Source organism: Balaenoptera borealis (assembly GCF_965194805.1).
Source record: "Balaenoptera borealis genome assembly, chromosome: 16".
Taxonomy (NCBI): Eukaryota; Metazoa; Chordata; class Mammalia; order Artiodactyla; family Balaenopteridae; genus Balaenoptera; species Balaenoptera borealis.
This window is the reverse complement of record NC_138872.1, coordinates 51,899,689-51,924,614: the sequence shown is the minus strand read 5'-3', so window position 1 is coordinate 51,924,614 and position 24,926 is coordinate 51,899,689. Positions and strand designations below refer to the sequence as shown.

Genomic DNA, 24,926 nt, shown 5'->3' with positions numbered 1-24,926 from the left:
TCCCCGAGCGGAGGGCTTTGTCTGTTCTGTTTCCTGGTGCCTGGAACAGGGCCTAGCACAGAGCAGGGGCCCAGCGAGTATCTGTGGGATGCACGAGTGAACAAGGTGGGGCAGGACCAGGTGGGGGATCAGATGCTCCGTGTTAGTCGTGTCAGGTGTACGATGCCCAGATAGCTGGAGGTAGGTCTGCAGGAGAGGGTGGAGAAATCCACGTGCGGTTCCCGGGGTGGGCACAGGCACGCCAACAAGGGCAGAGGCTGAGGGCCGAGCATGGAGCGCCCCCCCAGCACTGAGGCTTGTGTCCCCGTGTCCCCAGCTCCTGCCAGGCTGGGGTTGGGCAGCTCGCCCGAGAGAGGCGTCCTTTGTGCCATGGATGGAGCCCATCGGTGCAGATGCTCTCGCCTGGTTCTGGCACACTTGTCTTCCTCTCTCCGCCCATAGCCAACATGGCAGCAGCCATCGGGGGCTTCCTCTACTTCTTCACGTACATCCCTTACTTCTTCGTTGCCCCTCGATACAACTGGATGACGCTTAGCCAGAAGCTATTCTCCTGCCTCCTGTCCAATGTTGCCATGGCAATGGGAGCCCAGCTCATAGGAAAATTTGAAGCAAAAGGTGAGTATTTTCCTTTACACAGGCTGTCCTTGCTGATTCAGTTACCCCCAGAGGGTCTAAGCAGAGAAGCCTCCAGCCTCAAGACTCTCGCTCCAACAATAATCAGACACATCAGCACAGCTAAACGAACAGTGCATTTGGAAGGCAGGTCCTCAGCAAGGGGGAGGCTCACGCCCAGGGCAGACGGGGAGGAGTGACCAGAGCCACAGGGGAGGTGGGTCAGAGACACGTGGTTCACAGGACAGAGAGTTAAGGTGTCCAGTGCAACATTGGCCACCACCTGACCATTGTGGTCCCGGCTCTGAGCTCCCCTGAAGCCCTGCCTGGAACCGGCCGTTACTTCAGGAAAACACTGGCCGTGAGTGTCTGCATCTGCCAGTGGTGGGATTCAAGTTGGTTGCCTCTGAGTCTCTGCCTGCCTCTCGAGGCTTTAGGATCCCTAGGCCAGAGGTCTCAGTCTGCGGGGTTCGATGGGCTCCCAGCTCTTGGTAAACTGGTAGAACTAGCATCTCCCCTCCTCCTGTTCCCCTGATACCTTCTGCAGTGATTGATGATGATGGCAGGAAGGCCTGAGAGAGGAACAAGTCACAGACCAGGACATTGCTTTCTTGAGTTTTGTGAAATTTCCTGATTTTTAAAATGTCATGGGTGTCAAATAAACACCTCTAGGGCTGACGTTGGCCTGGGGGCTCCCATTTTGCAAACCCTGTAGGAGATTCTCAGATTTCACATGGTAGAGTCAAGGCTGCTCCTCTAAAGGGTTGAGAGGACGCCTAGTTTAACCCTTAACCCCACACCTGCTGGGAAATCTCCAGAGATGGAGCGCTCACCTCTTAGGAGAAGGCCCCGTTCATTTCTGGATCACTCAGACCACCTCACAGAAGGGCCTTGAAGAGGCAAGTGGACCCAGACCCGGCCCTGCCTCTGTCTCATTTGCCTTGGTTCCAAGCGGAGACAGAAGGGACAGGATGAGTTTATGCGTGGCTGGTGTTGTGTCGGTGTCCGTCTCCCAGGAGCTCCTGTTGTTGCTCTGGCTCTGCTAGCAGGAGGTGAGATACAACCTCGCTTCTGAGTGACTGACCTGAGTGCATTTTGGGATGGTCTCACCCCGCCCCACCCAGATGTTCTCTATCAGGCTGAATGCTCTGGTTTCTTCCAGTCATGCAATTCCTAGTTGTAGCTTCCTAGTTGTGGGTCTAAGGAGGGAGGGAGGTGGGTGACCACGGGAACCTTTAGTGTGGCTTTATCCTTAATTAGAATTTTTTTCTTCAGTTGGCAAAGTCCTATGACACTGGAGCTTTTAAATATACATGGTTCTCCACGTTCAGTAGTGTGTGATAAAATGTAGATTTTTTTAAAGGCACAGTCCCTTCCAGGGTTCAAATGCTTTTTAAAAAGCCATTTATAAAGAGGAGTCTAACTATATGGCACCTCTTGGTTTTCAAAATTCTATATTGAATTTTCTTCTTTTTTTTTTTTTTTAATTTTCTCCTGTTTTTTATTTTTGGCTGTGTTAGGTGTTTGTTGCTGTACGTGGGCTTTCTCTAGTTGTGGCGAGCAGGGCCTACTCTTTGTTGCGGAGCACAGGCTCTAGGCCTGTGGGCTTCAGTAGTTGTGGCATGCAGGCTCAGTAGTTGTGTCTCACAGGCTCTAGAGTGCAGGCTTCGTAGTTGTGGCACACGGGCTTAGTTGCTCCACGGCATGTGGGATCTTCCCGGACCAGGGATCGAACCCGTGTCCCCTGCATTGGCAGGCAGATTCTTAACCACTGCACCACCAGGGAAGTCCCTGAATTTTCTTAAAATAGACAAACTTCTAGTTGTTTGAAAGTGAACAGTGACCAAGACTGGAGAGCAGCCATTTCCATCAGGGGCCCTCGAGCCAACCCAGGTGGTCCAGCCGCACAGAATCCCCAAGCATCATTTGGACTGTGATGTTGCAAACCAGAGAGAGGACAGAACACCACGAGCACCACTAAACAGAGCTTTATGTATGCTGGGAGTGTTTCCTTTTTTTGAAAAGACTTGTATTAAATGCACCCTCTTCCAGTGTTGGCCTTACCCAGATCACATACGTGTATGTGTGTATGTGTATGTACACGTGTATGTGCATTCGTGTATATGTACAGGTATGTTATGTAGATGGATATGTGTTTATCTGTGTATATGTCATAAATCAAACATGAGCCCCTCTCGTCTGTTCACAAGCTTTTGCTGGTTCTATGACACCGATTTGGTGACTTGCTCTTGTCTGAATGCCTGAAGAAAGTTGTCAGGTTTGCTGTACGCGGGGAGCCGTCACACTGACTTTGCACTGCTGCGCACACATGTGCATTGGCGGCCACGGGTCCGCTTCAGGCCCGTTTCCTGGCGTGTCTTCCAGGCACAGGTGTCCAGTGGCGAGACCTCCTGAGTCCTGTCAACGTGGACGACGACTTCTCCTTTGGGCAAGTGCTCGGCATGCTATTGCTGGACTCCGTCCTCTACAGCCTGGTGACCTGGTATGTGGAGGCCGTCCTCCCAGGCCAGTTCGGCGTGCCCCAGCCCTGGTATTTCTTCATCCTGGTAAGTTCTGACAGCCACCTCTGTGGGGGTGGAGGTGGGCCCAGCGCCCACGCCAGGCCCCTCCAGTCCCTGACATACAATGCATGCCCTGTGCGCTGTCATGAGCCGTGTGTCCTAGAGGCCCCGAGACCCCCACGCCCGAGGTGATCCCTGCACTCCAGGGTCCGAGAGGAGGAGCTGGCGCTGGCTGGCCTGCCACAGGGCCAGTACACAGCCCCCTCCCAGCCATCTTTCTCAAAAAACGTCTTGTTGGGTTTTCTGCCTACAAAGTAATAGAGCTTCTTGTAAAAACGATCACATGCTGGAGTGCACAGCACACTCCCACCCCCCAGAGATGAACATCGCTGACACTTTGAGGTGTAGCTCTTCAGATGATTTTCTATGCATGTGCAGCTATAACATATATACACTTGTTTTTAGAAGGGGGGATTATATTGTAAAAATGCATGAAACTTGCTTTTTTTTTTTAACGTAACAGTACATCTTAGATATCTTAAGTACATATACATGTGGGTCTATTTACAAATATGCTTCTAGATTTTTATCTACACGTTTATAAATTTTTAAAATTTATTTATAAATATATTTCTATTTAAACATATGTGTTTTTATCAACCAACTTCACTTTTTTTTTTTTTAATATTTATTTATTTATTTAATTTTGTCTGCATTGGGTCTTTGTTGCTGCACGCGGGCTTTCTCTGGTTGCAGAGAGCGGGGGCTAATCTTCGCTGCGGTGCACGGGCTTCTCACTGTGGTGGCTTCTCTTGTTGCAGAGCATGGGCTCTAGGCGTGCGGACTCAGTAGTTGTCGCACACGGGCTCAATAGTTGTGGCTCACAGGCTCTAGAGCGCAGGCTCAGTAGCTGTGGTGCACAGTCCTAGTTGCTCCGCAGCATGTGGGATCTTCCCGGACCAGGGCTCGAACCCGTGTCCCCTGCATTGGCAGGCGGATTCTTAACCACTGCACCACCAGGGAAGCCCCAACTTCACTTTTTTTTTTTTTTTTTTTCCAACTTCACTTTTTAATGACTACACAGTATTCCATGGATGTACCACTGTATCATTAACTAATTCCCTGTTGGTGAGCTAGGTTAGCCAGGTGCCGCTTCATCGTTCGTTCTTTGATTCAACAAATATGTATCAAGCATCCATTTACTGTATTTCATCAAATCTAAGATGGGCCTTGGAGAATTCTGTGGCAGTCCAGTGGTTAGGTTAGGACTTGGGCTTTCGCTGCCAGGGTAGGATTCGATCCCTGGTCAGGTAACTAAGATCCCACAAGCCGTGTGGTGCGGCCAAAATAAATAAATAAAAATAAAATAAAGCTATAAATACATTTTTAAAAAATCTAAGATGACCCTGATTCTTAGAGGCACCATTACTTCATCACTAAGAAAGAAAAATACTGACAGTTAAACTATGGCATTTCTGTGATTTGTAAGACACATTCTGATTTCAAAGTCACTTAAAACTTGAGACACGTGTCCCCTAAAACCAATGGACTGTGATATGAGGAACCACCCCAGGCCGTGGGGTATGTGGGGGCTAGAGCTGTGGGTGAGATGTTCTCCCCCTGCAGGGCTTCCCTCCGGGGTGTGGGCGTTCTTCCAGGGCCCTGTGCTCACCTCTCTTGTGACCCTACCCAGCCACTGTGCCATCAGTGTGCCACCCTCAAGTGACACCTGCACTGCCGGGGCCAGACCGTAGAAGGGGAGGCCTCCTCCCAGCAGAGGGAGGCTGGACCTTGGGCTTCTCCTGCTTATTTCACGAGCGCCTGCGTGGCTGAGTGAGGATGCAGCTGGGGGCTCGTCCCACGTGGCTCTGGGCTGGACTTAATGACCTGTCTTTGTATTAAATTCCATTGTTAACTTTCCCTGTATCACCTCTGAGTTGACGTGCACAGTAAGCCCCTTCAGCAGAATAGGAAACAGTCTCAGAGCTTCCTGGGGCAGCTGGGTGCAGAACTGCGCTGGGTCTCACACCAACCCTGGACTCTAAGCAGCGTCTTCCCTGCAGCAGCGCCGAGCAGGGGAGTCTAAGGGCAGCTGCTGTCTGCTCTAGCTTTTCGGTTGGTTGTCACAAACAAAATGAACTGACGTGACTTGGCTGTTTGAGAGCTTCTGATTTCCATCCTAGCCCTCGTATTGGTGCGGGCACCCGAGGACAGTTCTAGGGAAAGAGGAGGAAGATGACGACCCTGAGAAAGTGCTTAGGACCGAGTACTTTGAAGCTGAGCCAGAGGACCTGGTAGCCGGAATCAAGATCAAGCATGTGTCCAAGGTGCCATACCTATGGGGACGGGGACCGCAGGGTCACGGGGCGGAGACCATCCTCTGGGCCTTGTTTCTCCTGGATTCCTGTGGCTGCCCTCTGACCGGCTCTCCTGGGCACCAGCCATCCCTCAGGCTCTGTCCCCAGGGCCCAGTGTGGAGACTCAGGGTCGAGTCAGCAACCCGTGCTGCCCCACTTAACCTCTGACCAGCTTTGCAGTGGATGCTCTCTGTGTTCGCCATGTATGATGCCTGGGCGTCATGGGCCTTCTAGTCCTGCCGAGACACCAAAACACCGGGGTGCTGGGGACCTGGGGTGGGGCGGAGAGCAGCAGGAAGCAGCGGGGCCTCCTCTCAGTCCTCCTCCCGCCTCTCTGCGCTGGTTGGCGGTACTGGGCGTGGTCTCCTCCCCAGACGCTTGGTCGGGTATTCCAGAGGGGAGTAGAAGGGGCCCTTTGCAGTGAGGGGCTCCTGAAGTCCGGGGCCACCCTCTGCCTTTCCTGCAGGTGTTCAGAGTGGGGAACAAGGGCAAGGCAGCTGTCAGAGACCTGAACCTGAACCTGTATGAGGGCCAGATCACTGTCCTGCTGGGTCACAACGGCGCGGGGAAGACCACCACCCTCTCCATGCTCACCGGTGAGGGGCCCAGCCTTCATGCCCCACCCTGACCTCCAGGCCCTTCCTTCAAGGCCACCTCAGCGCTGCCCCGGCCTTGTGCCCTCAGGTGGCTATTGTCCTCCCCCTGCTGTGCTGATAGCTAGTGGAGCCCCAGGGGCTCTGGGAACAGGATGGGAGCCTCTCAGGCCACACAGAGGTGGCCCCACCCACGCTGATTTGGTCCCGAGCCCACTCTCCTAGAAAGCCGTCCTGGATGAGCCAGCCCAGCCCTGACGGTCGTCCTGTCCTCCCTGAGAACAGGCTCGAGTAGGACCTGGGCTCGGAGAGCGTGGGGGATGCGCCTCTTTCATTCCTTACAAGCCACACATCCTGGCAGTCGGCATCCCCCACCGTCCTCTGTCTCCAGAGACCCACACAGCAGGGTGCACACCGTGTGAACCAGGGAGGCTCAGCACTCCTCGTGCTACTGGAGGATGTTCGCACTGAACTTGAGCCCCGGGGTCTTCTGCTTGGCCCTAGGTCTCTTTCCCCCGACCAGTGGACGGGCGTATATCAGTGGGTACGAAATCTCCCAAGACATGGCTCAGATCCGGAAGAGCTTGGGCCTGTGCCCGCAGCATGACGTCTTGTTTGACAACCTGACTGTTGCAGAACACCTGTATTTCTATGCTCAGGTGAGCTGGCAGGTGACAGGATTCATGGGTCGTCGTGGTTATTCCATCACCTACATGCTCGGGTCCCCAGGGCAGCCATGTGAGCCCTTAGCCTCCCAGCAAACTGAACCTGCTCCGAGGAGGCGTTCACCAATTGCGGGGGGGTGGGTGTCAGGACGCGAGATCCAGCCTGGGGAGGGACGGAGACAGCACCATTCCAGTGCCAGCTGGACGGGCTGGCCTCCCGTCAGAATCTGCTGCCAGATCTCTGTCCCCTGCTGTGTCAGCTGAAAGGCTTGTCGCGCCAGAAGTGCCCTGAAGAAGTCAAACGCATGCTGCACATCCTCAGTCTGGAGGACAAGCGGGACTCCCGGAGCAGGTTCCTGAGCGGGGGGATGAGGCGCAAGCTCTCCATCGGCATTGCCCTCATCGCAGGCTCCAAGGTAGGGGTGGCGGGGCCTGCAGCACAGCAGCCTGGGCCTAGGACATGGCTCTGCCGTCATCACAAGCCCTTTCCTCTGCCCTCCAGGTGCTGATGCTGGACGAGCCCACCTCGGGCATGGACGCCATCTCCAGGAGGGCCATCTGGGACCTTCTTCAGCAGCACAAAAGTGACCACACCATCCTGCTGACCACCCACTTCATGGATGAGGCCGACCTACTAGGGGACCGCATCGCCATCATGGCCAAGGGGGAGCTGCAGTGCTGCGGGTCATCTCTGTTCCTGAAGCAGAAATATGGTGAGCGGTCGCAGGCAAGCAGCGGGGCAGGCAGCCGAAACTCCATTCTGTGTGGGGTCAGCGTTGCTGGTCCAGTGTGCTGGAGAAAGTATCCACTGGTAACGTTCCTGAAGGGCCACTGAGATCAGGCAGGGAGAGGCCTTCTCTAGACATCCTGTTCTGCTACCTGTGGGTAGAGACCCGAGGCCCCAGGCAGAGGGGCCTGTGAGAATGAAGAAGGAATGAAGCAGGTAGTCTTGATTTGGAGCATCATTCAGCCTTGAGCAGTGGACTAGCAGTCAAGTGCCAGGGCCACCAAGAGCAGGGGTGCCGTTGCAGAGACCAAGCCCGCTCGCCAGCGTTGCAGCTCCCAAACAAGTGAGGGGCCCACGGCACTGTCTAGGGCTGGTGGGCAGCGCATGGAGTCAGCCCCGTCTTTGCTGTATGAGCATGGCTTTCCATCTCGAGGGCAACTCATGGTCCAACATGGTCCTGGCACGCCAGGTCACATCCATGTCCCGCCAGCAGAAGGAGCCAATACAGAAGACCAGCGCCCCACCCCCAGGACACCCCAGGATTTGCACCCCTCACATCTGCAGCTTCCTCTGGCCAGCACACAGCCCCGAAAGCAGAAGGTGACCTAGTGTGGTCACCATCAGGCTGGGGGGAGGCTGTAAGAGAGTGGCCTTTGTCCTTAGGTTCTGCTACTGAGAAAGCAGGGAGAAGGGGTCTTGGGGACAGTTTGTACCCCAGTATCTGAGACTTGACATCTGAAGTCCAGCTCTGGTTTCACCTCCTTATCATGCTCAGCACCCCAGGTCCTCCAATATCTCTCCCCAGTGGGCGGAGGTGGGGAGGTGAGACCCTCAGGACAGCATTGAGGTGCCCTGAGATGCATCGATTCCAGTTCACTTGCCCCAGCTCTGCAGCCCCTTTCCCAGGAGCCTGACCTGCAGGAGCCCGGGGCCCTGGGCGGGCCAGGAGGAGAGTGGGTTGCAGCCTCACTGGGCTCCTGGGTGTACCAGGCGCAGGCTACCACATGACGCTGGTGAAGGAGCCTCACTGCAACCCCGAGGGCATCTCCCGGCTGGTCCACCACCATGTCCCCAACGCCACCCTGGAGAGCAGTGCCGGAGCAGAGCTGTCGTTCATTCTTCCCAAGGAGAGCACACACAGGTACATACATGTCCCAGAGAGCACGCACAGGTACACATCCTAGAGAGAGCATGCACAGGCACGTGTGTGTCCCAGAGCACCCACAGGTACAGATCTGAGAAGGAGGCTCAGGGAGCCTTAAGGGCTCCGTGTGTAGAGTCACCCACCCTACACCTGTGTGGCTTGGCCAGGGGCACCTCTTAGCTCCTGGGCCTGTGATGGTCGGTACCCACTGAATCTGCTTGCTGGGCCCAGGTTGCCAGGCCTCCCTGTGCGTCAGGGCTGTACCCGAGAAGGAGAAGAGTGGCTCGTCACAGGCTGCTCGGTGCCCTGGTGCCATCCACACTCGGCACGAGGCTCACTCCTCACACCGCAGCCACTCGGGGTTAGTGTGCAGCTGTGAACTCGTGTGTCTTCTTGGTCTCAGAATCTGAGTCATGAACACGGGCCTCATAAACAGAGCAGACTCCCGGTGTGGGGAGGTAAAAACCAAACTCTTAAGTCACATTCAGAAACTTTGGAATAGAAAACTTAAAAGTATATTAATCTTGCTGCAATCTGGATTGAGAAATGTGGTTTTAATCGCGGCAGTGTTCTCTGACTCTTTTTTTTTTTTAATTTATTTATTTATTTATTTATTTTTGGCTGCGTTGGGTCTTTGTTGTTGCGCGCGGGCTTTCTCTAGTTGCAGCTAGCAGGGGATATTCTTCGTTGCGGTGCACGGGCTTCTCATTGCAGTGGCTTCTCTTCTTGTGGGACATGGGCTCTAGGCATGCGGGCTTCAGTAGTTGTGGCTCGCAGGCTCAGTAGTTGTGGCTCGCGGGCTCTAGAGAGCAGGCTCAGTAGTTGTGGTGCACAAGCTTAGTTGCTCTGTGGCATGTAGGATCCTCCTGGACCAGGGCTCGAAACCAGTCCCCTGCATTGGCAGGCAGATTCTTTTTTTTTTTTTTTGGCTGCATTGGGTCTTCGTTCCTGTGTGCGGGCTTTCTCTAGTTGCGGTGAGCTGTGGCTACTCTTCGTTGCGGTGCATGGGCTTCTCATTGCGGTGACTTCTCTTGTGGAGCATGGGCTCTAGGCACGTGGGCTTCAGTAGTTGTGGCTTGCGGGCTCTAGAGCACAGGCTCAGTAGTTATGGTGCATGGGCTTAGTTGCTCCGCGGCATGTGGGATCTTCCTGGACCAGGGCTCGAACCCGTGTTTCCTACATTGGCAGGCAGATTCTTAACCACTAAGCCACCAGGGAAGCCCGGCAGATGGATTCTTAACCACTGTGCCACCAGGGGAGTCCTCTCTGACTTAGATATAGTATAATTTGTTTTACACCTACTCTGTTATCACACACACACAAATGTGCTAATGCACATCCTTTTAGAAAAATCTTTGTCAAGATCTCCAATGACTCCTTAGAATAGATTCCCAATAGTGAGGTAAATATTACCAGATTCACTTCTGGAAAGGTGATGTGTTTGAGTTCCCCAGCAGCAGGATAGGGGAGTGTCCATTTACTCCACAGTTGCCAACTTTGAGTAAAATTTCTTTTTAATATTTGTGTATCTAATGGTGAAAATGGCACACACATGCGTAATTGGCATTTTGTGTTTCTTCCATTCCTGCTGGCGGGAGGTTGACTGCTTCCCATGCTTATTGGGCTATAAGCATCGCTTCTTCTGCGTGTTGCATGTTCACGGCTTATGTATTAACATCGACCATTTGTGTTGCAACTTTTTCTAATTTGTTGCTGCCTTTTAATTTTGTGAGATTTTTTTCCCACTGCAGATGGGATTAATGGGTTATATCTTTTCCTTTGTTATTTCTTCTTAGAAAGTATTTCCCTACCCTGTAAGTAAAAGAATATTCATCAGTTTCTTTTGGTTTGCTTTGTGATTTCATGTAGGTGTATAGGTATCGAAGAATGCCTTATAGGCCAACATACTCAAAAAATGTTATGTGTGGGAATTCCTTGGTGGTCTAGTGGTTAGGCTTCAGCACTTTCCCTGCTGTGGCCTGGGTTCAATCCCTGGTCGGGGAACTGAGATCCTGCTAGCTGTGCGGCATGGCCAAAAAAAAAAAAAGAAGATTATTAAAAAAAAATGTTACGTGGGGGGAGAAAGGGTGCGCAGGGGAAGAACAAAGCCTAACTTTTTTTTTTTTGAGAAGGCATCTCAAGGAGCTAACCTTCCTTTGCTCCTCCCCCATGCAGCACAGAGGTGATTATTTAGAAACAAATTATCTAGAAAGTCACTGAGAAGTGACTCATCACTCAGGGTCTTTTTTTTCAGGTTTGAAAGTCTTTTTGCTAAACTGGAGAAGAAGCAGAAGGAGCTGGGCATCGCCAGCTTCGGGGCCTCTGTCACCACCATGGAGGAAGTCTTCCTGCGGTAAGTAAACGTGCGTCTGCATCTGTCTAGGGCTCAGCCTTGCGGATGATTTTTCTAAAGTGTGATAATAAAGCAATCCCCCTGATTGTCATCTGGAACACCCATCTGAGGTGGACCTACAGCCCGGGGGGGTGGGCAGCAGGGCAGTGGGCTGGCTGTCAGAGCCCGAGTTCACATCACAGCCCTATATTAACACTTGCACAGACTCAGCCAGGTTCCTGACACACGCAGTGACTCAGTCAGCAGAGCAGCCGAGCTCTGATCACTGGAAACTCCACTCCCACGTTGTGAGTGTGTTGGCACCTCCCCTGGGGCCCCTCCCGGGAGCACCTCAGCAGCATCAGGCTGGCCAGGCTCCTCTCAGGTCTAGGTAATGATCCCGGAGTGTGTTTCCATCTATGATGAAGATGTGAAATTTAGCCTTCACCACTCAGAACTACGGGGTGAGCTCCAGATGGTTAATACATTGGTCAAACATTGCTTGAATGCTTTATTTAATAGATACAGTGCTAAGAACAAGAAATACAAAAATAAATGTGAGATAGATGTTTTTCCTTGAGGATCGCATACCCTAGAGGAGGCAACAGGATAAGTGAATATAAGTACAGTGCCATTTGAGTCGGGTGGCTCCCTGGCTTCGGTGCGGCCCCGATACCAGGCTCCGCCACAGGGCCTGGCAGACTTACCACCCGCCCGCCCTCCACACACCCGTCTCTGTCTCACCTGTCCCAGTGTTGCCCCTTCTGGAACACACTCTTCTGCTCCCTGGTCTCAGCGTGACAGTGAGCGCCCCAAGCCGCAGTGGCCTGTATTGTGACAAGCCCTCCTGGTGCTGCCATCGTGCCCCAAGCCCCATCCTGTCCCTCTGGAAAGCCCGGGTTATAAATGCTGACTTCGATCAGTCTCCCTGGGAGACCGGGAGGCCCCCATGGGCAGGGCCCTGTCTAGTTGTCTCTCTCCTGGACTTTGCTTGGCTGCCATAGCTGGTGTCCTGGAGATACTTATCGATGAATGAGTGAATGAACAAATGAAGTCCCAGCTGATGGAGCAGATGGCGCTCTGCTTTAGTGCCCCTGACAGTCGCCCGCCTTTGCTGCACCTCTCCCTCCCCGAGGAGCCGAGTTGTGAGTGGGCCTCCATGTCTCGACCAGGGTCGGTAAGCTGGTGGACACCAGCATGGACATCCAAGCCATCCAGCTCCCTGCCCTGCAGTACCAGCACGAGAGGCGGGCGAGCGACTGGGCCGTGGACAGCCACCTGTGCGGGACAATGGACCCAACTGACGGCGTCGGCACCCTGATCGAGGAGAACACTGCCGTCAGGCTCAACACTGGGGTGAGACTGCGCAACCCCGAGCACTGCATGCGTTAGAGGCCGCGGGGGCAGATAGCATAGGGAGGGTCAGCACTCTGGGAAGAGGGCAGATTACAGCTCGTGCTCCCATGGGCTGGCAGGCAGAAGGAAAACCCGGAACATTTTAGTCGAGCACCTGTTGTTTCTCGTTGTTCTAATAACCTGGCCACTCACGAATAAGGGTGAACGCTGCTTATAAGGCTAACAGTGCCCCGTGTACCGAGAGCTTAGAGCTTGCCGTGTGCCCGGCACCCAGTGAGACAGAGGGCAGCACTGGTCCCATTTTACAGACAGGAAGCTGAGGCCTGGGCCAAGGTCGAATGGGCAGCACATGGCGGAGCTGGACTCTGGTCCCTGCCGGCCTGACCTGCACTTAGAGGACAGTGAAGGGCTGAGCGTGGGGAATATAGGCAGTGGGGGGAGGTTTGTCCATCTCCTCTGCTGTGAGGGTGGCCAGAGTCCTCTGACCAGGAGCACGGGGAAAGCAGAGGCCTCGGCTCCCCTCTGGGATAGCAGAGGGTCCCTTAACCTCCTTCGACGGTGGAATAGTGCCTGCCCTGCCACCACAGCTAATGTGAGACCCCCAGGGCCCAGCTGGGACCTATGGGGATGTGTTCTTGTGGGTCTTCCATGTCATCAACTGGGCCCCAGGAGAAGCCCTGGGACCCCAGGCTCATGTGCAGACCGTGCCTGCTGCTGGGGGGCGGGGTCAGGCACTGGCTCTGGGGTGGCGGTTGTATCACCCTCATCCCCTCTGTCGCAGCTGGCCCTCCACTGCCAGCAGTTCTGGGCCATGTTCCTGAAGAAGGCCGCATACAGCTGGCGGGAGTGGAAGATGGTAGCGGCCCAGGTCCTGGTCCCTCTGACATGCATCACCCTGGCCCTCCTGGCCATCAACTACTCCTCCGAGATCTTCGATGACCCCCTCCTGAAGCTGACCTTGGCCGAGTATGGCAGAACCATCATGCCCTTCTCGATTCCCGGGACCTCTCGGCTGGATCAGCAGCTGTCAGAGCATTTGAAAGACATGCTGCAGGCTGAGGGCCAGGAACCTCGAGAGGTGCTGGGTAAGGGGTGTCCCCAGGGGGCTTGGGGCCCGAGTTGTGTTGTCAGAGCCTGCTTCTCAGCCAAGGCACTGTGGACATGTGGGGTGGTTCTTTGCTTAGCAGCATTCCTGGCATCACTCCCACTCCAGACATTGCCAGGTGTCCCCTGGGGGAGAAAATCTTTGCCCTGAGTCAAAGGAAGACAAAAGTCCACGTCTCTAGGGCTAAACTTTGTCCAGGCGGTCATTTACAGAAGTCAGATTCTTCAGGACCATTTACAAATGAAATGTAAAACCTCAGCGATGTTTACGTTACCTTTTTTTGTTTGAGAGGCCGGTCACGATATGCCTTATGTGACATGGTGTTTTCTTCCCACATCCTAAAACCGAAACTATCTTGTGTCCCTGGCGGTGGCAGTTGGACACTGCCCTGGCTTTAGAGCAGGCATCGCACTCTAGTTAAATGGAATATGCTTGAAGTTTTTCACGTTTTTCTGCTCCCCTCCCACTTCCTGGCCAGCAGCTTTGAGGTTCAGCACACTGATGGTCCCAAAATCTTGGCAGGGGTCAGGTTCTTCTTTAGGAAAATGTCGAACGTATCAACGGCCTAGAGCAGGCCGGCACTGCCAGGGGCACCGCTGCCAGGAGGAGCTGCTGCAGCCGGAGTCCCTGCTCGGCCTGCCAGCGATCAGGGCCCTGAGTAGCCCTACTGACAGTGGTGGGCGCCTTGTTTGTCACCCCCATTCCATCCCATCTTGTTTTCTGCCTGTCACTCGGCCTGGTGTGAAGATTTCAGGGCTGTCATGGTGCGTGGTGGCTCCAGGGATTTAGAACAGTGCCGTAGATGCCCGGGCCTGGGAGGGTGTGGAAGGCCAGACTGCCTGCTCCCTCATGGAGCGTGGGGACTTTCAGTCCTGAGCACCTTACTGTGGGTGAATTACGCTGCACCTAATGCATCTGACCCTTTTCCTTGTGTGCCAAGAGCCACAGCAGACCTTGCCGGGAGCCTCTGTAACTGTCTCCATTAGGATTCACCAACGGGTCCCTGTCCCCTCGCTGACACTGGGGTCCCACAGTGTGGGTGTCATCGCTGTCCCCAGGCGACAGCTGAGTGAGAGGCAAGGCGGGAGCAGTGAGCGTGTGTGAAATGCTGGTTCCCTGCAGCTGTGCGGCTAGCTGTGGGCTGGGCAGTGTGTGCTCGTGAGCTAGTGGAACTGAATGCCCCCAAGGTCACTCGTGGGTGGACAGCTGACCCCACCCCCGTCAGAACCCCCGCTTGCTCTGTGCCACAGCTGAGGAGCAAAGTGACGGACCTGGCATGATTGGGATTCTGTTGCTGCCCTTGGGTTGCAGGAGAATGCCAGGCATATGGGCTGCCCAGAACCCAACTGCCCAGAGAATCTGATGTGAAGTGGGGATTCGCTGGAGCTCATCCGCGTGTCAAGAGAACAGCTCCTTCTCCCAGGGCCTTTTCCCTCAGGCCACTCTTTTTAAAAACTCTTATTTTTTTATGATTATAAAAGGGTACTTATTCCTTCTTTGAAAACTGGAAAAACAGAGACATAGAGGGACAGTCCTGTGTAATTGCACCCTTGGACGTAGCCCCTCACCCACCCCTGTGGTCCTGAGGGCTGGTCCAAGCCTACCTAGGGCCGCCCCTCCCTGCACCTGACTGGGGGCTTCACCCTTCAGGCAGCTCAGAGGTTTCCACAGCTCTGACTTCTGGACCCTCACCTCCTCCTGATCCAGCCTTCTTCCTGCCACGTTGACCCTGGCCCAGGTCCGGGCCCTGTATCTCTGAGAGGCCCTTTAGTGTGTGAACGGGGGGTTTGTGGGGGAGAAGGAAGAGCCTGCCCTGCCACTCAGCTCCTGTGGCTATGGGGGTGTCCCCCCCGAGGCCTGCAGCCCCAGGTCCTGCTGCTCCCCCTGCGTGGCCCCATGGTCCGTGGACGGCGTGCGGGTGGAAGGTGATGCATCCTTTCTGCTGTTCCTCCAGCCCTTCAGAGCCCCACAGAGCAGGGCCTCGGAGGGGGACGCAGGACGCTGCTGACTCTGCCATTGCCCACCCCCAGGTGACCTGGAGGAGTTCCTGATTTTCAGGGCCTCGGTGGAGGGGGGCGGCTTTAACGAGCGGTGCCTGGTGGCGGCATCCTTCAGAGACGTGGGCGAGCGCACGGTGGTCACTGCCCTGTTCAACAACCAGGCGTACCACTCGCCGGCCACCGCGCTGGCCATCGTGGACAACCTTCTGTTCAAGCTGCTGTGCGGCCCTCAGGCCTCCATCACGGTCTCCAACTACCCTCAGCCCCGGAGTGCCCTGCAGGCCGCCAAGGATCAGTTCAACGAGTATGTGCACTGTCCCCCCACCTCAGGACCCCATCCCCGCATGGTCAGGACCTGGCCCAGCCCAGTCAGGACCCTGCTCCCATCAGGTCGGGACCCCTCACCAGGACTGACCACCTCAGGCACTGCCAGGGACCCCCAAGGGCCACAGCGGTAAAAACAGCATTGTTTCTGCCCTCAGGAATCTCCCAGTTCTTGGCTGGGGACTCCTGCCCCACATCCTTCTCAGCCTTCCATACTCAGCCTTCCCTTGGACAGCAGATAAGCTGGTGAGACCACAGCCCCCATACACCCAGGCCCCACGGGAGACTCCTGAGGATTTGGAGGGCCGTGCCCTCTTCCCAAATCTGCACCCGGCTCTTGCTGGCCACTGTCCCTGGGGGATCCGAGTGTCTGCTCCCGTCCAGCCTGCAGCACGCAGCTGTTGTGTGTGTCGCTGCCCCTCAGTGGCCTCGAGTCAGGGAGCCCGTTGGGCATCTCTGTCCTTAGGCCTGTCACACCATCATGTGTGTGGGACTCTCCCTCTTCCTGGTTGCAGAGTCCCCAGACCACTGGGGACCGTCCAGAGGAAGCCGGAAAAATCAATTAATTTCAGAACCATCACCCTACCTCAGGGCAGTTAATCAGTGGGGGGCGGTTTCATCCCCACTTCCCATTTTAGACTGTGCCCTGGCCCTCTAGTGTCTCCCTCCCCCTCTGCTCTCTCCAGTCCCCACCACGGAAGCAGAGACACAGCGGTGGTCCTCTGTTCTCGCCATGCCGGGGATCAGGCTGAGGAGTCGGGCTTAGTAGGGTGACAGTGGACAAGGAACAGGAGTTTTCATTTTGTTGTAACAGCTCTAGGAGATATAATCCACCTGCCATACAGTTCACCTGTTCACGGTGTACAACTGAACAGTTTCTAGTATATTCAGAGTCGTGGAGACATCACCACAATATAATTTTATTGAACGTTTTCATTATCCCTGAAAGAAACCCCGGGACCACTGGCAGTCACTCCCCATTCCTCTTTCCTCCACCTCTAAGCAGCCAGGAGTCTGCTTTCTGTCTCCGTGGATTTGCCTGTCCTGGACACTTCACGTAGATGGAATCAGATACCATGTGCGTGGCCTTTCATGACTGGCTTCTTTCACTCTTGAGGCTCATCCACGTTGTGTTAGCACTTCACTCAGTACATAGCATCCATTTGTCCCAGCACCATTTGTTGAACCTTTCGTGGGGTGGGGGTGTTTTAAGCTACAGAATAATGCTGTCAGCGCTGGTTTCTGGAACATGTTGCTGGCACCTGAATGTCCTGCCCACTCAAGAGCGGGGAGACGGCCACCACCCTGATGCTGTGCCCGACAGCGGGTCTGACTGGGGCAGCCAGAGAGAGCGAGGTGGAGGTCTCAGATCCATACCTGAGTGTCTGTGGGGAGTGGGTGGCACGGGGACAGATTGAAGGCAACTGGGAGAGTGGCACTGCCATCATTGGGGATAGGATGTCCAGAGGAGGAGCTGTTCTCAGGGGGATGGAATTTTCCTGGTGCAGAGACCCTGAGGCTCTCATGTTCTCTCTTAAACCCTTTAGTGGCTGGGCCACTGCATCACCTGCTTTGGACAGTAGTGACCCAGCACTTGATACCCCCACCTGCCCGGACATGCTGTGCTCTGTCCCTGACCTGTCGGTGCGCCCCCTCCTCACCCCCGCAGGGGCCGGAAGGGATTCGACATCGCCCTCAACTTGCTCTTCGCCATGGCGTTCTTGTCCAGCACATTCTCCATCCTGGCGGTCAGCGAGAGGGCCGTCCAGGCCAAGCACGTGCAGTTTGTGAGCGGAGTCCACGTGGCTACTTTCTGGCTCTCGGCTCTGCTGTGGGACCTCATGTCCTTCCTCGTCCCCAGTCTGCTGCTGCTGGTGAGCTGCATGGTGCTGGGGCCCTTCCCCCACGCGTCCAGGGGGCTTGCCTTGGGGACCCTGCGTGGACTGAAACCAGCCTGGGGTCCATGCTGGCAGCTCAGCCCCCGTTGCGGGAGGAGGTTGGGAATGCCCTGGCAGCCCCCCTCGCCTGTCTGCACACCCCCAGCCTCTGCCCCCCTTTGGTAGGTAGGGCCCTGGAGCAGGTGCCCTGGTGGACAGCTCCCTGTTTCCTCAGGGAGGATACCAGGAGAGCCACGGAGGTGGGTGGGGGGCAGAAACGGCCAGAGGGGCTGATGGGCCTGGGCTCATGCGCCCCCTGTGGGCACGCCGGCCGCCTGTCTGTGCTGCTGCAGGTGGTGTTCAAAGCCTTCGACGTGCACGCCTTCACGCAGGACGGCCACGTGGCCGACGCCCTGCTGCTGCTCATGCTCTATGGCTGGGCCATCATCCCCCTCATGTACCTGATGAGCTTCTTTTTCTCTGGGGCGGCCACCGCCTACACGAGGCTGACCATATTCAACATCTTGTCGGGCATCGCCACTTTCCTCGTGGTCACCATCATGCGCATCCCAGGTGGGAGCCAGGAGACCACCTCCCTGCACCCCCATCCCTGCACCCACAGAGCTGCTCAGCCCGATGGGGGAGGCCCAGATGGGGGCACCGGGCAGGCCGGTGGGGCCGCCTGCCAGAGGTGCTGCCCCGGAGGCCTGGTGCCTGATCCCTGGGGGAGGCACAGCTGGCTATGCAGGGAACTCCAGAAACCTGCCCTTCCCGATTGCTCTGTTCTTGGAGGCAGGTGTGGTGTGTCCTCCAGCGCTGACTTGTCTGTGCCTCCTCCCCACAGCGGTCAAGTTAGAAGAACTTTCCAGAACCCTGGACCGCGTGTTCCTGGTGCTGCCCAACCACTGTTTGGGGATGGCGGTCAGCAGTTTCTACGAGAACTACGAGACAAGGAGGTACTGCACCTCCTCCGAGGTGGCAGCCCACTACTGCCGGAAACACAGTGAGTGTCCAGGCCTCTCTCGGCACAGCCTGTCCCCCATCGCAGGCACAAGGGCCACCTCGCATGGTGAAGCCACCAAAACGCAGGAGGTGCTTGGGGCCCCCGTGTGGCAGTGACACACCCTCGGAAGCCCAGTGGGCCCCGCGCCAGCGCATCCTCCACCCTGGGGGCTGGGTGCAGGCACCTCACGGTCCCAGAGAGAGGGTCATGGGCTGGGACCCCGGAGGGGAGGGGCGCTCAGGGCATGGCCACAGCACCCTGTCCCTTGCTTGCATAGACATCCAGTACCAGGAGAACTTCTATGCATGGAGCGCTCCGGGGGTTGGCAGGTTCGTGACCTCCATGGCCACCTCAGGGTTTGCCTACCTCACCCTGCTGTTCCTCATTGAGACCGATCTGCTGTGGAGGCTGAAGGCCTGCCTGTGTGCCTTCCGGAGGAGGCGAGCGCTGGTGAGTAGCTCCAGGGCCCCCGTCTGGCCTCTGGCTGCTCTGCGTAGGGCGCCCTCCAACCGAGGTTGGGCTTCCTTGGGGCCACCACACAGGGAGGGCCTCAACACTGGCCACAGCCCGGCTGCGTGTCCATCGGCAGCGCTCGCAGCCTGGGAGGGGCTGCGGCCTCACCGTCCCCAGGGGCTCTCCTTCCCAAGACCCTGAAGCCATGGAGTCGAGGGAGCCTGGGGCCTCAGGGACCTCGGTCTCAGTGGAGGCATGTGGGCTGGGGCGCCCTCATGTTTGTCACATACATTCTCTCCCTAAACAAACAAAACCTGTTGAGACAGCATTGGATGGACAGGAACCCAGGGCTAATTGGGGTTAAGATATGACTTTTCTAAGAAAAGGGGTTTCGTGGTTTTCTCCATGAGTCCTGCACCGTCCTTGTCCCCCAGGTAGTTTGTGTCTCCTCGAGGCAAATGTTAGCCCTTACGGCTGCCCAGCTCTCCTTGTGGGAGGTCTGAGTCGGCACACGTGGGGCTGAGCTGGGGTGAGTAGTTTAGCCCTTCCTCCCATGGGGAAGGACCTCTCTGGCGGGAGCTCACCCTGGTGGTCTTTCTCCGGAACAATTAGACAGAAGTGTACACCCAGACGTCAGCGCTTCCTGAAGACCAGGACGTGGTGGATGAAAGGAACCGCATCCTGGCCCCCAGCCTGGACTCCCTGCTGGACACGCCTCTGATTATCAAGGAGCTCTCCAAGGTGAGGCGGGCCCTCTCTCCGCGGGTCTATCCCCCGGCCCCCCCCCCAGAGCTGGCTCCCGGCTGTCCCCAAGCCTCCGCACAGCTGTGTTTTCTCCCGGGCACTGTGCAGGTGTATGAGCAGCGAGCGCCCCTCCTCGCCGTGGACAAGGTCTCCCTCGCAGTCCAGAAAGGGGAGTGCTTTGGCCTGCTGGGTTTCAACGGAGCCGGCAAAACCACGACTTTCAAAATGCTGACTGGGGAGGAGACCATTACTTCTGGGGACGCCTTTGTTGGGGGCTACAGCATCAGCTCTGACATCGGGAAGGTGGGTACAGCCAGGGAGGCAAGAAGAAGGGCACCCGGGAGGTAGGGATGGGGCTTGTCTCTGGCTCATGGTTCATGGACAACAGGACGAGGCAGTGACCGCGGCCAAAGGTAAGCAAGTGATGGGGAGAAGACTGAGGAGATTACAGCCCCCTCGGCCAGACGGGACCAGGCCTGGCAGGCGGGCCGAGACCGGGTCCCTCCCGGAGAAGTGGCTTCTTTGGACCTGGGCACAGAGTGGCACCCACAGAACTCTGCCCACTGGAAAGAACTCTAGTCTGTGTGCATAGATTTATAATAATGGTGTTCTGGGCTGTTCAAACCAGACGTCCCACCGAGAACCAAAAGCAGGATAAAATGTTAATGACAAACCACATAGTTAAGAGCATCGAAGAGCCCGAGGCATGGTGAAGACCTCCGCAATCTGCAAGCCCCGAGAGGCTCCACCGGAGTGCCCCTGCACAGAGGGCGCTATGGTCCCGGTGACTGGGTTTAGGGACCTTATCGAGTGTATGGGGCAGAAACAAAGGACCACCCCTCTACGTTAGGATGAAGCAGGCCACCCTCCTGCTCTCCCTACCCCCGGGGATTGCATGGACGGTTTCCCGTGTGCTGAGCAGGGCAGGGGAAGGAACAGAGAAGATGCTTGTGCCTGGGAATGACTGCATCTCCTGAACTGGCAGCAGGGGCTTCCAGGTGGCTCTGCCACCACACTGCAGCTCACACCCTCTCTGCAGGAAGGTTTTCATCCTAGGCCTCCAAGAGCCCCTCACATAGTGCTTCAAGGCCTGTGAGCAGTGCACAAGCAAAGCAAACAAAGCAGACAGGGTGCTGCGGCTGGAGCCCACAGACACAAGGGCTCCACGGCAGGACAAGCCCACCACTTTGGATTTGCCGTTACCAGACCCAGATTATAAAACAACTGTGTTACTGTGTTCAAATAAACAGACAAGATTGAAATTATACGCAAGGAAGAGGAAACTGTAAATGTGATCTAGGAAATGGAGGCAAGGTGAGAAGTCTGAAATACGTTTAATCTGAGTTCCAGCAGGAAAGGAGAGAACGGGGGGAGAGGTAGTAACTGCCATGGTCATGGCCAAGAACTTTCCCAGACCAATTAAGAACAGATTCCAGAAGTCTAAGAACCCCAAAGAGGTTAAAGAAAAAGAAACCACATCTCTGGAATCCACAGAAACCAGGCTTGCCTGTCCCCACCAGCTGCCGAACGTGGCTGGAGGTGGAGGCCTGCCACGCGGCATCCTGGCTGTGCTGAACGTAGCCACTTGTTCCGAGACCAGCTGCCATGCCATCTGCCCAGGTGACGCCCCACCCCAAAGGTGTTGCCAGCAAACATCTCTTAATAGAGGAGGAAAAAGAAAGGTCCCAGCACACATTAGATGTTTGTCAAGCGTCTAATGAACGGGTATCTGTCAGCTGTAAAGCATTGCATGGACACGGTCACTTTGTATAATCAATGCATTCTTGCATCCATCCGCCCCTGTGCTGCCCGGGGTAGACCGGTTTCTGACCTGTCTCTGACCCCTGGGTGGGGGGCAGTCTGGCTCCCGGTGCCTACCCCGCCACTGAGCCAGCCAAGCCCCTCCAGCAACCCCAACAAAGTGCTGCTCGGCAAACTTTGGCAGTGGGAGGCCGCCAGGGCCTGTGCACCGACTGAGGGACCACCCTAGACAGATCCCCTGAGAGAAACCCTCTGACCTGCTGTCTCCCGGCTGTGCTCCAACCCCAGATGCGGCAGCGGATTGGCTACTGCCCCCAGTTTGATGCCCTGCTGGACCACATGACGGGCCGGGAGACACTGGTCATGTACGCCCGGCTCCGGGGCGTCCCCGAGTGCTACATCAGCGCCTGCGTGGAGAACACGCTGCGGGGCCTGCTCCTGGAGCCGCACGCCAACAAGCTGGTCAGGACGTACAGGTGCGCCTGTGTTCCGGCCCCTGCCCTGCCCCCCGCCTCAGTGACCTCAGGCCTTCCCAGGGTGGAGTCAGGCTCTCTGTTACCATAGAGCAGGGGGCACGCGGGTCAGGGGCTGGAGCTCCCACCCATCATTCCAGGATCAGTGAGGATTTGGCAGCATGGCCCAGGCAGCTCCAGATGAGAGGGGCTGCCCCTCAGGTTCCTGCCACCTGGAGGCACAGCCAGGACCCCCTGTCAGGCCCCCTTAGGTGCAGACAGGTGGTGTTACTGCTCTGTGTGGGGCTGTGGACCAACCCCCTGGGCACAGCTCTCTCTAGGGCTTCCTACTCTATGAGGTGGGCTTTCCAGGCACGCTCACCTCATTCTTCTTCACCTGGGACACTCTGCCATCACTGGGCCCGGTCCTGTGCTGGGACCCGGAGAGCCCATGCTAATCATCCGCCTTACCTTCCCCTGCACCCCCTCTGCCCTAGCGGCGGCAACAAGCGGAAGCTCAGCACCGGCATTGCCCTGCTTGGAGAGCCAGCAGTCATCTTCCTGGACGAGCCGTCCACTGGCATGGACCCCGTGGCCCGGCGCCTGCTCTGGGACACCGTGGCAAGGGCCCGCGAGTCCGGAAAGGCCATCGTCATCACCTCCCACAGGTAAAGCCAGGACCGGGGCTGTAGGAGGGGTGGGCCGGGAGGGGCTGGGTGGACAGAAGACCTGTCAGCATCTGGTGAAGTCTGAGGAGAATCCCTAGGCTCTACCGTGTGGGCCACACCCTGAGTATGGGAATCAGGAACAGCCTGATCTGGGCATCAGTACTTTCCCATGTGCACAGCTTTTGATGTGGAGGGTGGGCATCAGCATCCCCCAGTGCTATATCAGGCCTGCACTCCCTCTTCCCAGCATGGAGGAGTGTGAGGCCTTGTGCACCCGGCTGGCCATCATGGTGCAGGGTCAGTTCAAGTGCCTGGGCAGCCCACAGCACCTCAAGAGCAAGTTTGGCAGTGGCTACTCCCTACGGGCCAAGATCCGGAGCGACAGGCAGCAGGAAGCCCTGGAAGAGTTCAAGGCATTCGTGGACCTGACCTTCCCAGGTGTGTGCCGCTGTGCAGAGGTCGTCTGTGCGTCTGTCCATCCCTGACCCCTGGGACGAGGGCCACGATTCCAGGGGCCTGGGCCTCCCTCCCTTGGCCATCCAGCCCGGCCCTCAGGGGGACACGGTCTCTCCTTTGTGCAGGTAGCGTCCTGGAAGATGAGCACCAAGGGATGGTCCATTACCACCTGCCTGGCAGTGACCTCAGCTGGGCGAAGGTGAGCTTGGGCCCCACTGGGCCTCCAGCAGTTGCTCCTTCTCCAGCCAGCTCTTTCCAAGGAGGAATCACTTTCAGTTTCTGCTCTAACACTCACCCTAATATCTGCTAGGTTTGGGGGTTTATACCTCAAGTATCTGAGTTGGAAAAAAAATGGTGCAAAAAAGGAGACTGGCCCAGAGAGGTAACACATCTTGCCCAAAGGTCATACTCTGAGCTGGGAAGAGTCAGGAGGAAGCCTGGTGCCGGGGCCTGCTCGCCCCGTGCAGGGGTAGGATCTCTGGTGGCCTTACCACCCCCTATGGCCAGAGGAGTCCCAGACCAGCCGAGGAGCCAGGCCCTGGCTTGTTAACAGTGGCTTTTCTGCTTCCAAAGGTGTTTGGTGTTCTGGAGAAGGCCAAGGAGAAGTATGGCATGGACGACTACTCTGTGAGCCAGATCTCGCTGGAGCAGGTCTTCCTGAGCTTCGCCCACCTGCAGCCACCTGTCGAGGACGAGGGGCCGTGAGGAGCCGGGCTCACAGGTGGGCATCCTCTCTTGCTCCGAGTTCACCTCATCCTACACCTTTATTTCTGATCACTGTTTTCTACAATGGATTGAAGAATCAAGGCACAGTATGGACCGGGTGTGTCGCGCCCTCACGCTGGGAAGCAGCATGGGAACGTCCGCGTCTCAGGCATTCTGAAGCCCGCTGTCCAGAACTCAAGATCCCCACCAAGAGCGTGTCGGGCAGTCTGTGTGGGCAGGCTGCGGGGTCTGGGCGGAGAGCTGTCCCGGAAGGGGCCTCACTGACCCAGGGGTCGAGAGTACCCAGCCATACCGCTGCGTTCGCACCTGGCATGGAGCTTCCCTGGGGTGAAAGGGGAGGCCTGCAGGACAGTGGGCATCGGGCTCACCAGGCTGCCCAGGATGGACAGAAAGACGCCTGTCACTGTCCTCAGGGGAGATACGGCTGAATTAGGCACTGAGGTCTTGGTTTCCAGTGCAGCTGGGTATCCTGGAGTCCCTCTCCTGAGAGGGTGGACACTGCGCCAGACAGAGCCGGCCCTGAGCCCAGCGTCATCCCACCAGTGTCTTCCAGAGTGGCCGGTGAGGGGAGGGGTGAGCCACAGGCCGGGAGGCCAGTTGGGGACCACCGTGGGGCTGAGCAGCCACCCATGGAGGGCACACCTAGTGCGTGGTGACTGTCCGCAAAATAAAGGCTGGGAGGGAACATGACCGTGGTCTGTGAGTCACGAGGTGGGCCCCCGGGCCCCGTCACCCAGTGCAGTCCCAGCACGAGCCTCCTGTGTCAAGTTCCAGACAAAAACAAGTGCTCGTTTTTCCCGATACGTAGTCAGTTTACAGAACTCGCTGCTGTGGAATAAGCCAAAAATGCAAGTGCACAATCAGGGTAGCTAAATGGCCACCTGAAAGACCCTTTGTCCAGGGTGAGGAAAGAGGCATGTAGGGTTGGCAGAGGAGGGTGTGGAGCTGGGTGGGCAGGAGGCCTTTGGCTCCAGGGCCACTCGTGGGCTTTACACCATTTTCCAGGAGAGTTTTCTTCAGCATCAGCTCCCTTTTATTGACGCACTCTT

General features: G+C 56.5%; 1 protein-coding gene across 9 annotated transcripts in view; it reads left to right on the top strand.

Annotated features, from left to right (window-relative positions):
• The window catches only part of ABCA3 (ATP binding cassette subfamily A member 3), a 44,908-nt gene extending 20,341 nt beyond the window's left edge, over positions 1 to 24,567 (top strand). For 8 of the 9 annotated variants that reach the window (XM_082360381.1, XM_082360380.1, XM_082360375.1 and 5 more), the window contains 22 exons: positions 442 to 615; positions 2,998 to 3,179; positions 5,318 to 5,461; positions 5,958 to 6,087; positions 6,589 to 6,743; positions 7,010 to 7,165; positions 7,252 to 7,462; positions 8,467 to 8,617; positions 10,875 to 10,973; positions 12,125 to 12,308; positions 13,090 to 13,393; positions 15,444 to 15,717; positions 17,407 to 17,611; positions 17,968 to 18,187; positions 18,459 to 18,617; positions 18,895 to 19,067; positions 19,683 to 19,811; positions 19,923 to 20,117; positions 21,864 to 22,051; positions 22,525 to 22,695; positions 22,943 to 23,133; positions 23,725 to 24,567. In XM_082360381.1, the coding sequence (XP_082216507.1) occupies positions 442 to 615; positions 2,998 to 3,179; positions 5,318 to 5,461; positions 5,958 to 6,087; positions 6,589 to 6,743; positions 7,010 to 7,165; positions 7,252 to 7,462; positions 8,467 to 8,617; positions 10,875 to 10,973; positions 12,125 to 12,308; positions 13,090 to 13,393; positions 15,444 to 15,717; positions 17,407 to 17,611; positions 17,968 to 18,187; positions 18,459 to 18,617; positions 18,895 to 19,067; positions 19,683 to 19,811; positions 19,923 to 20,117; positions 21,864 to 22,051; positions 22,525 to 22,695; positions 22,943 to 23,133; positions 23,725 to 24,305 (4,376 nt within the window). In that variant the 3' untranslated portion in view covers positions 24,306 to 24,567. Of the gene's footprint in view, positions 1 to 441; positions 616 to 2,997; positions 3,180 to 5,317; positions 5,462 to 5,957; positions 6,088 to 6,588; positions 6,744 to 7,009; positions 7,166 to 7,251; positions 7,463 to 8,466; positions 8,618 to 10,874; positions 10,974 to 12,124; positions 12,309 to 13,089; positions 13,394 to 15,443; positions 15,718 to 17,406; positions 17,612 to 17,967; positions 18,188 to 18,458; positions 18,618 to 18,894; positions 19,068 to 19,682; positions 19,812 to 19,922; positions 20,118 to 21,863; positions 22,052 to 22,524; positions 22,696 to 22,942; positions 23,134 to 23,276; positions 23,351 to 23,724 lie in introns of all 9 variants that reach the window. The other variant, XM_082360382.1, reaches the window with a different exon arrangement.
• Positions 24,568 to 24,926: the final 359 nt, after the last annotated feature.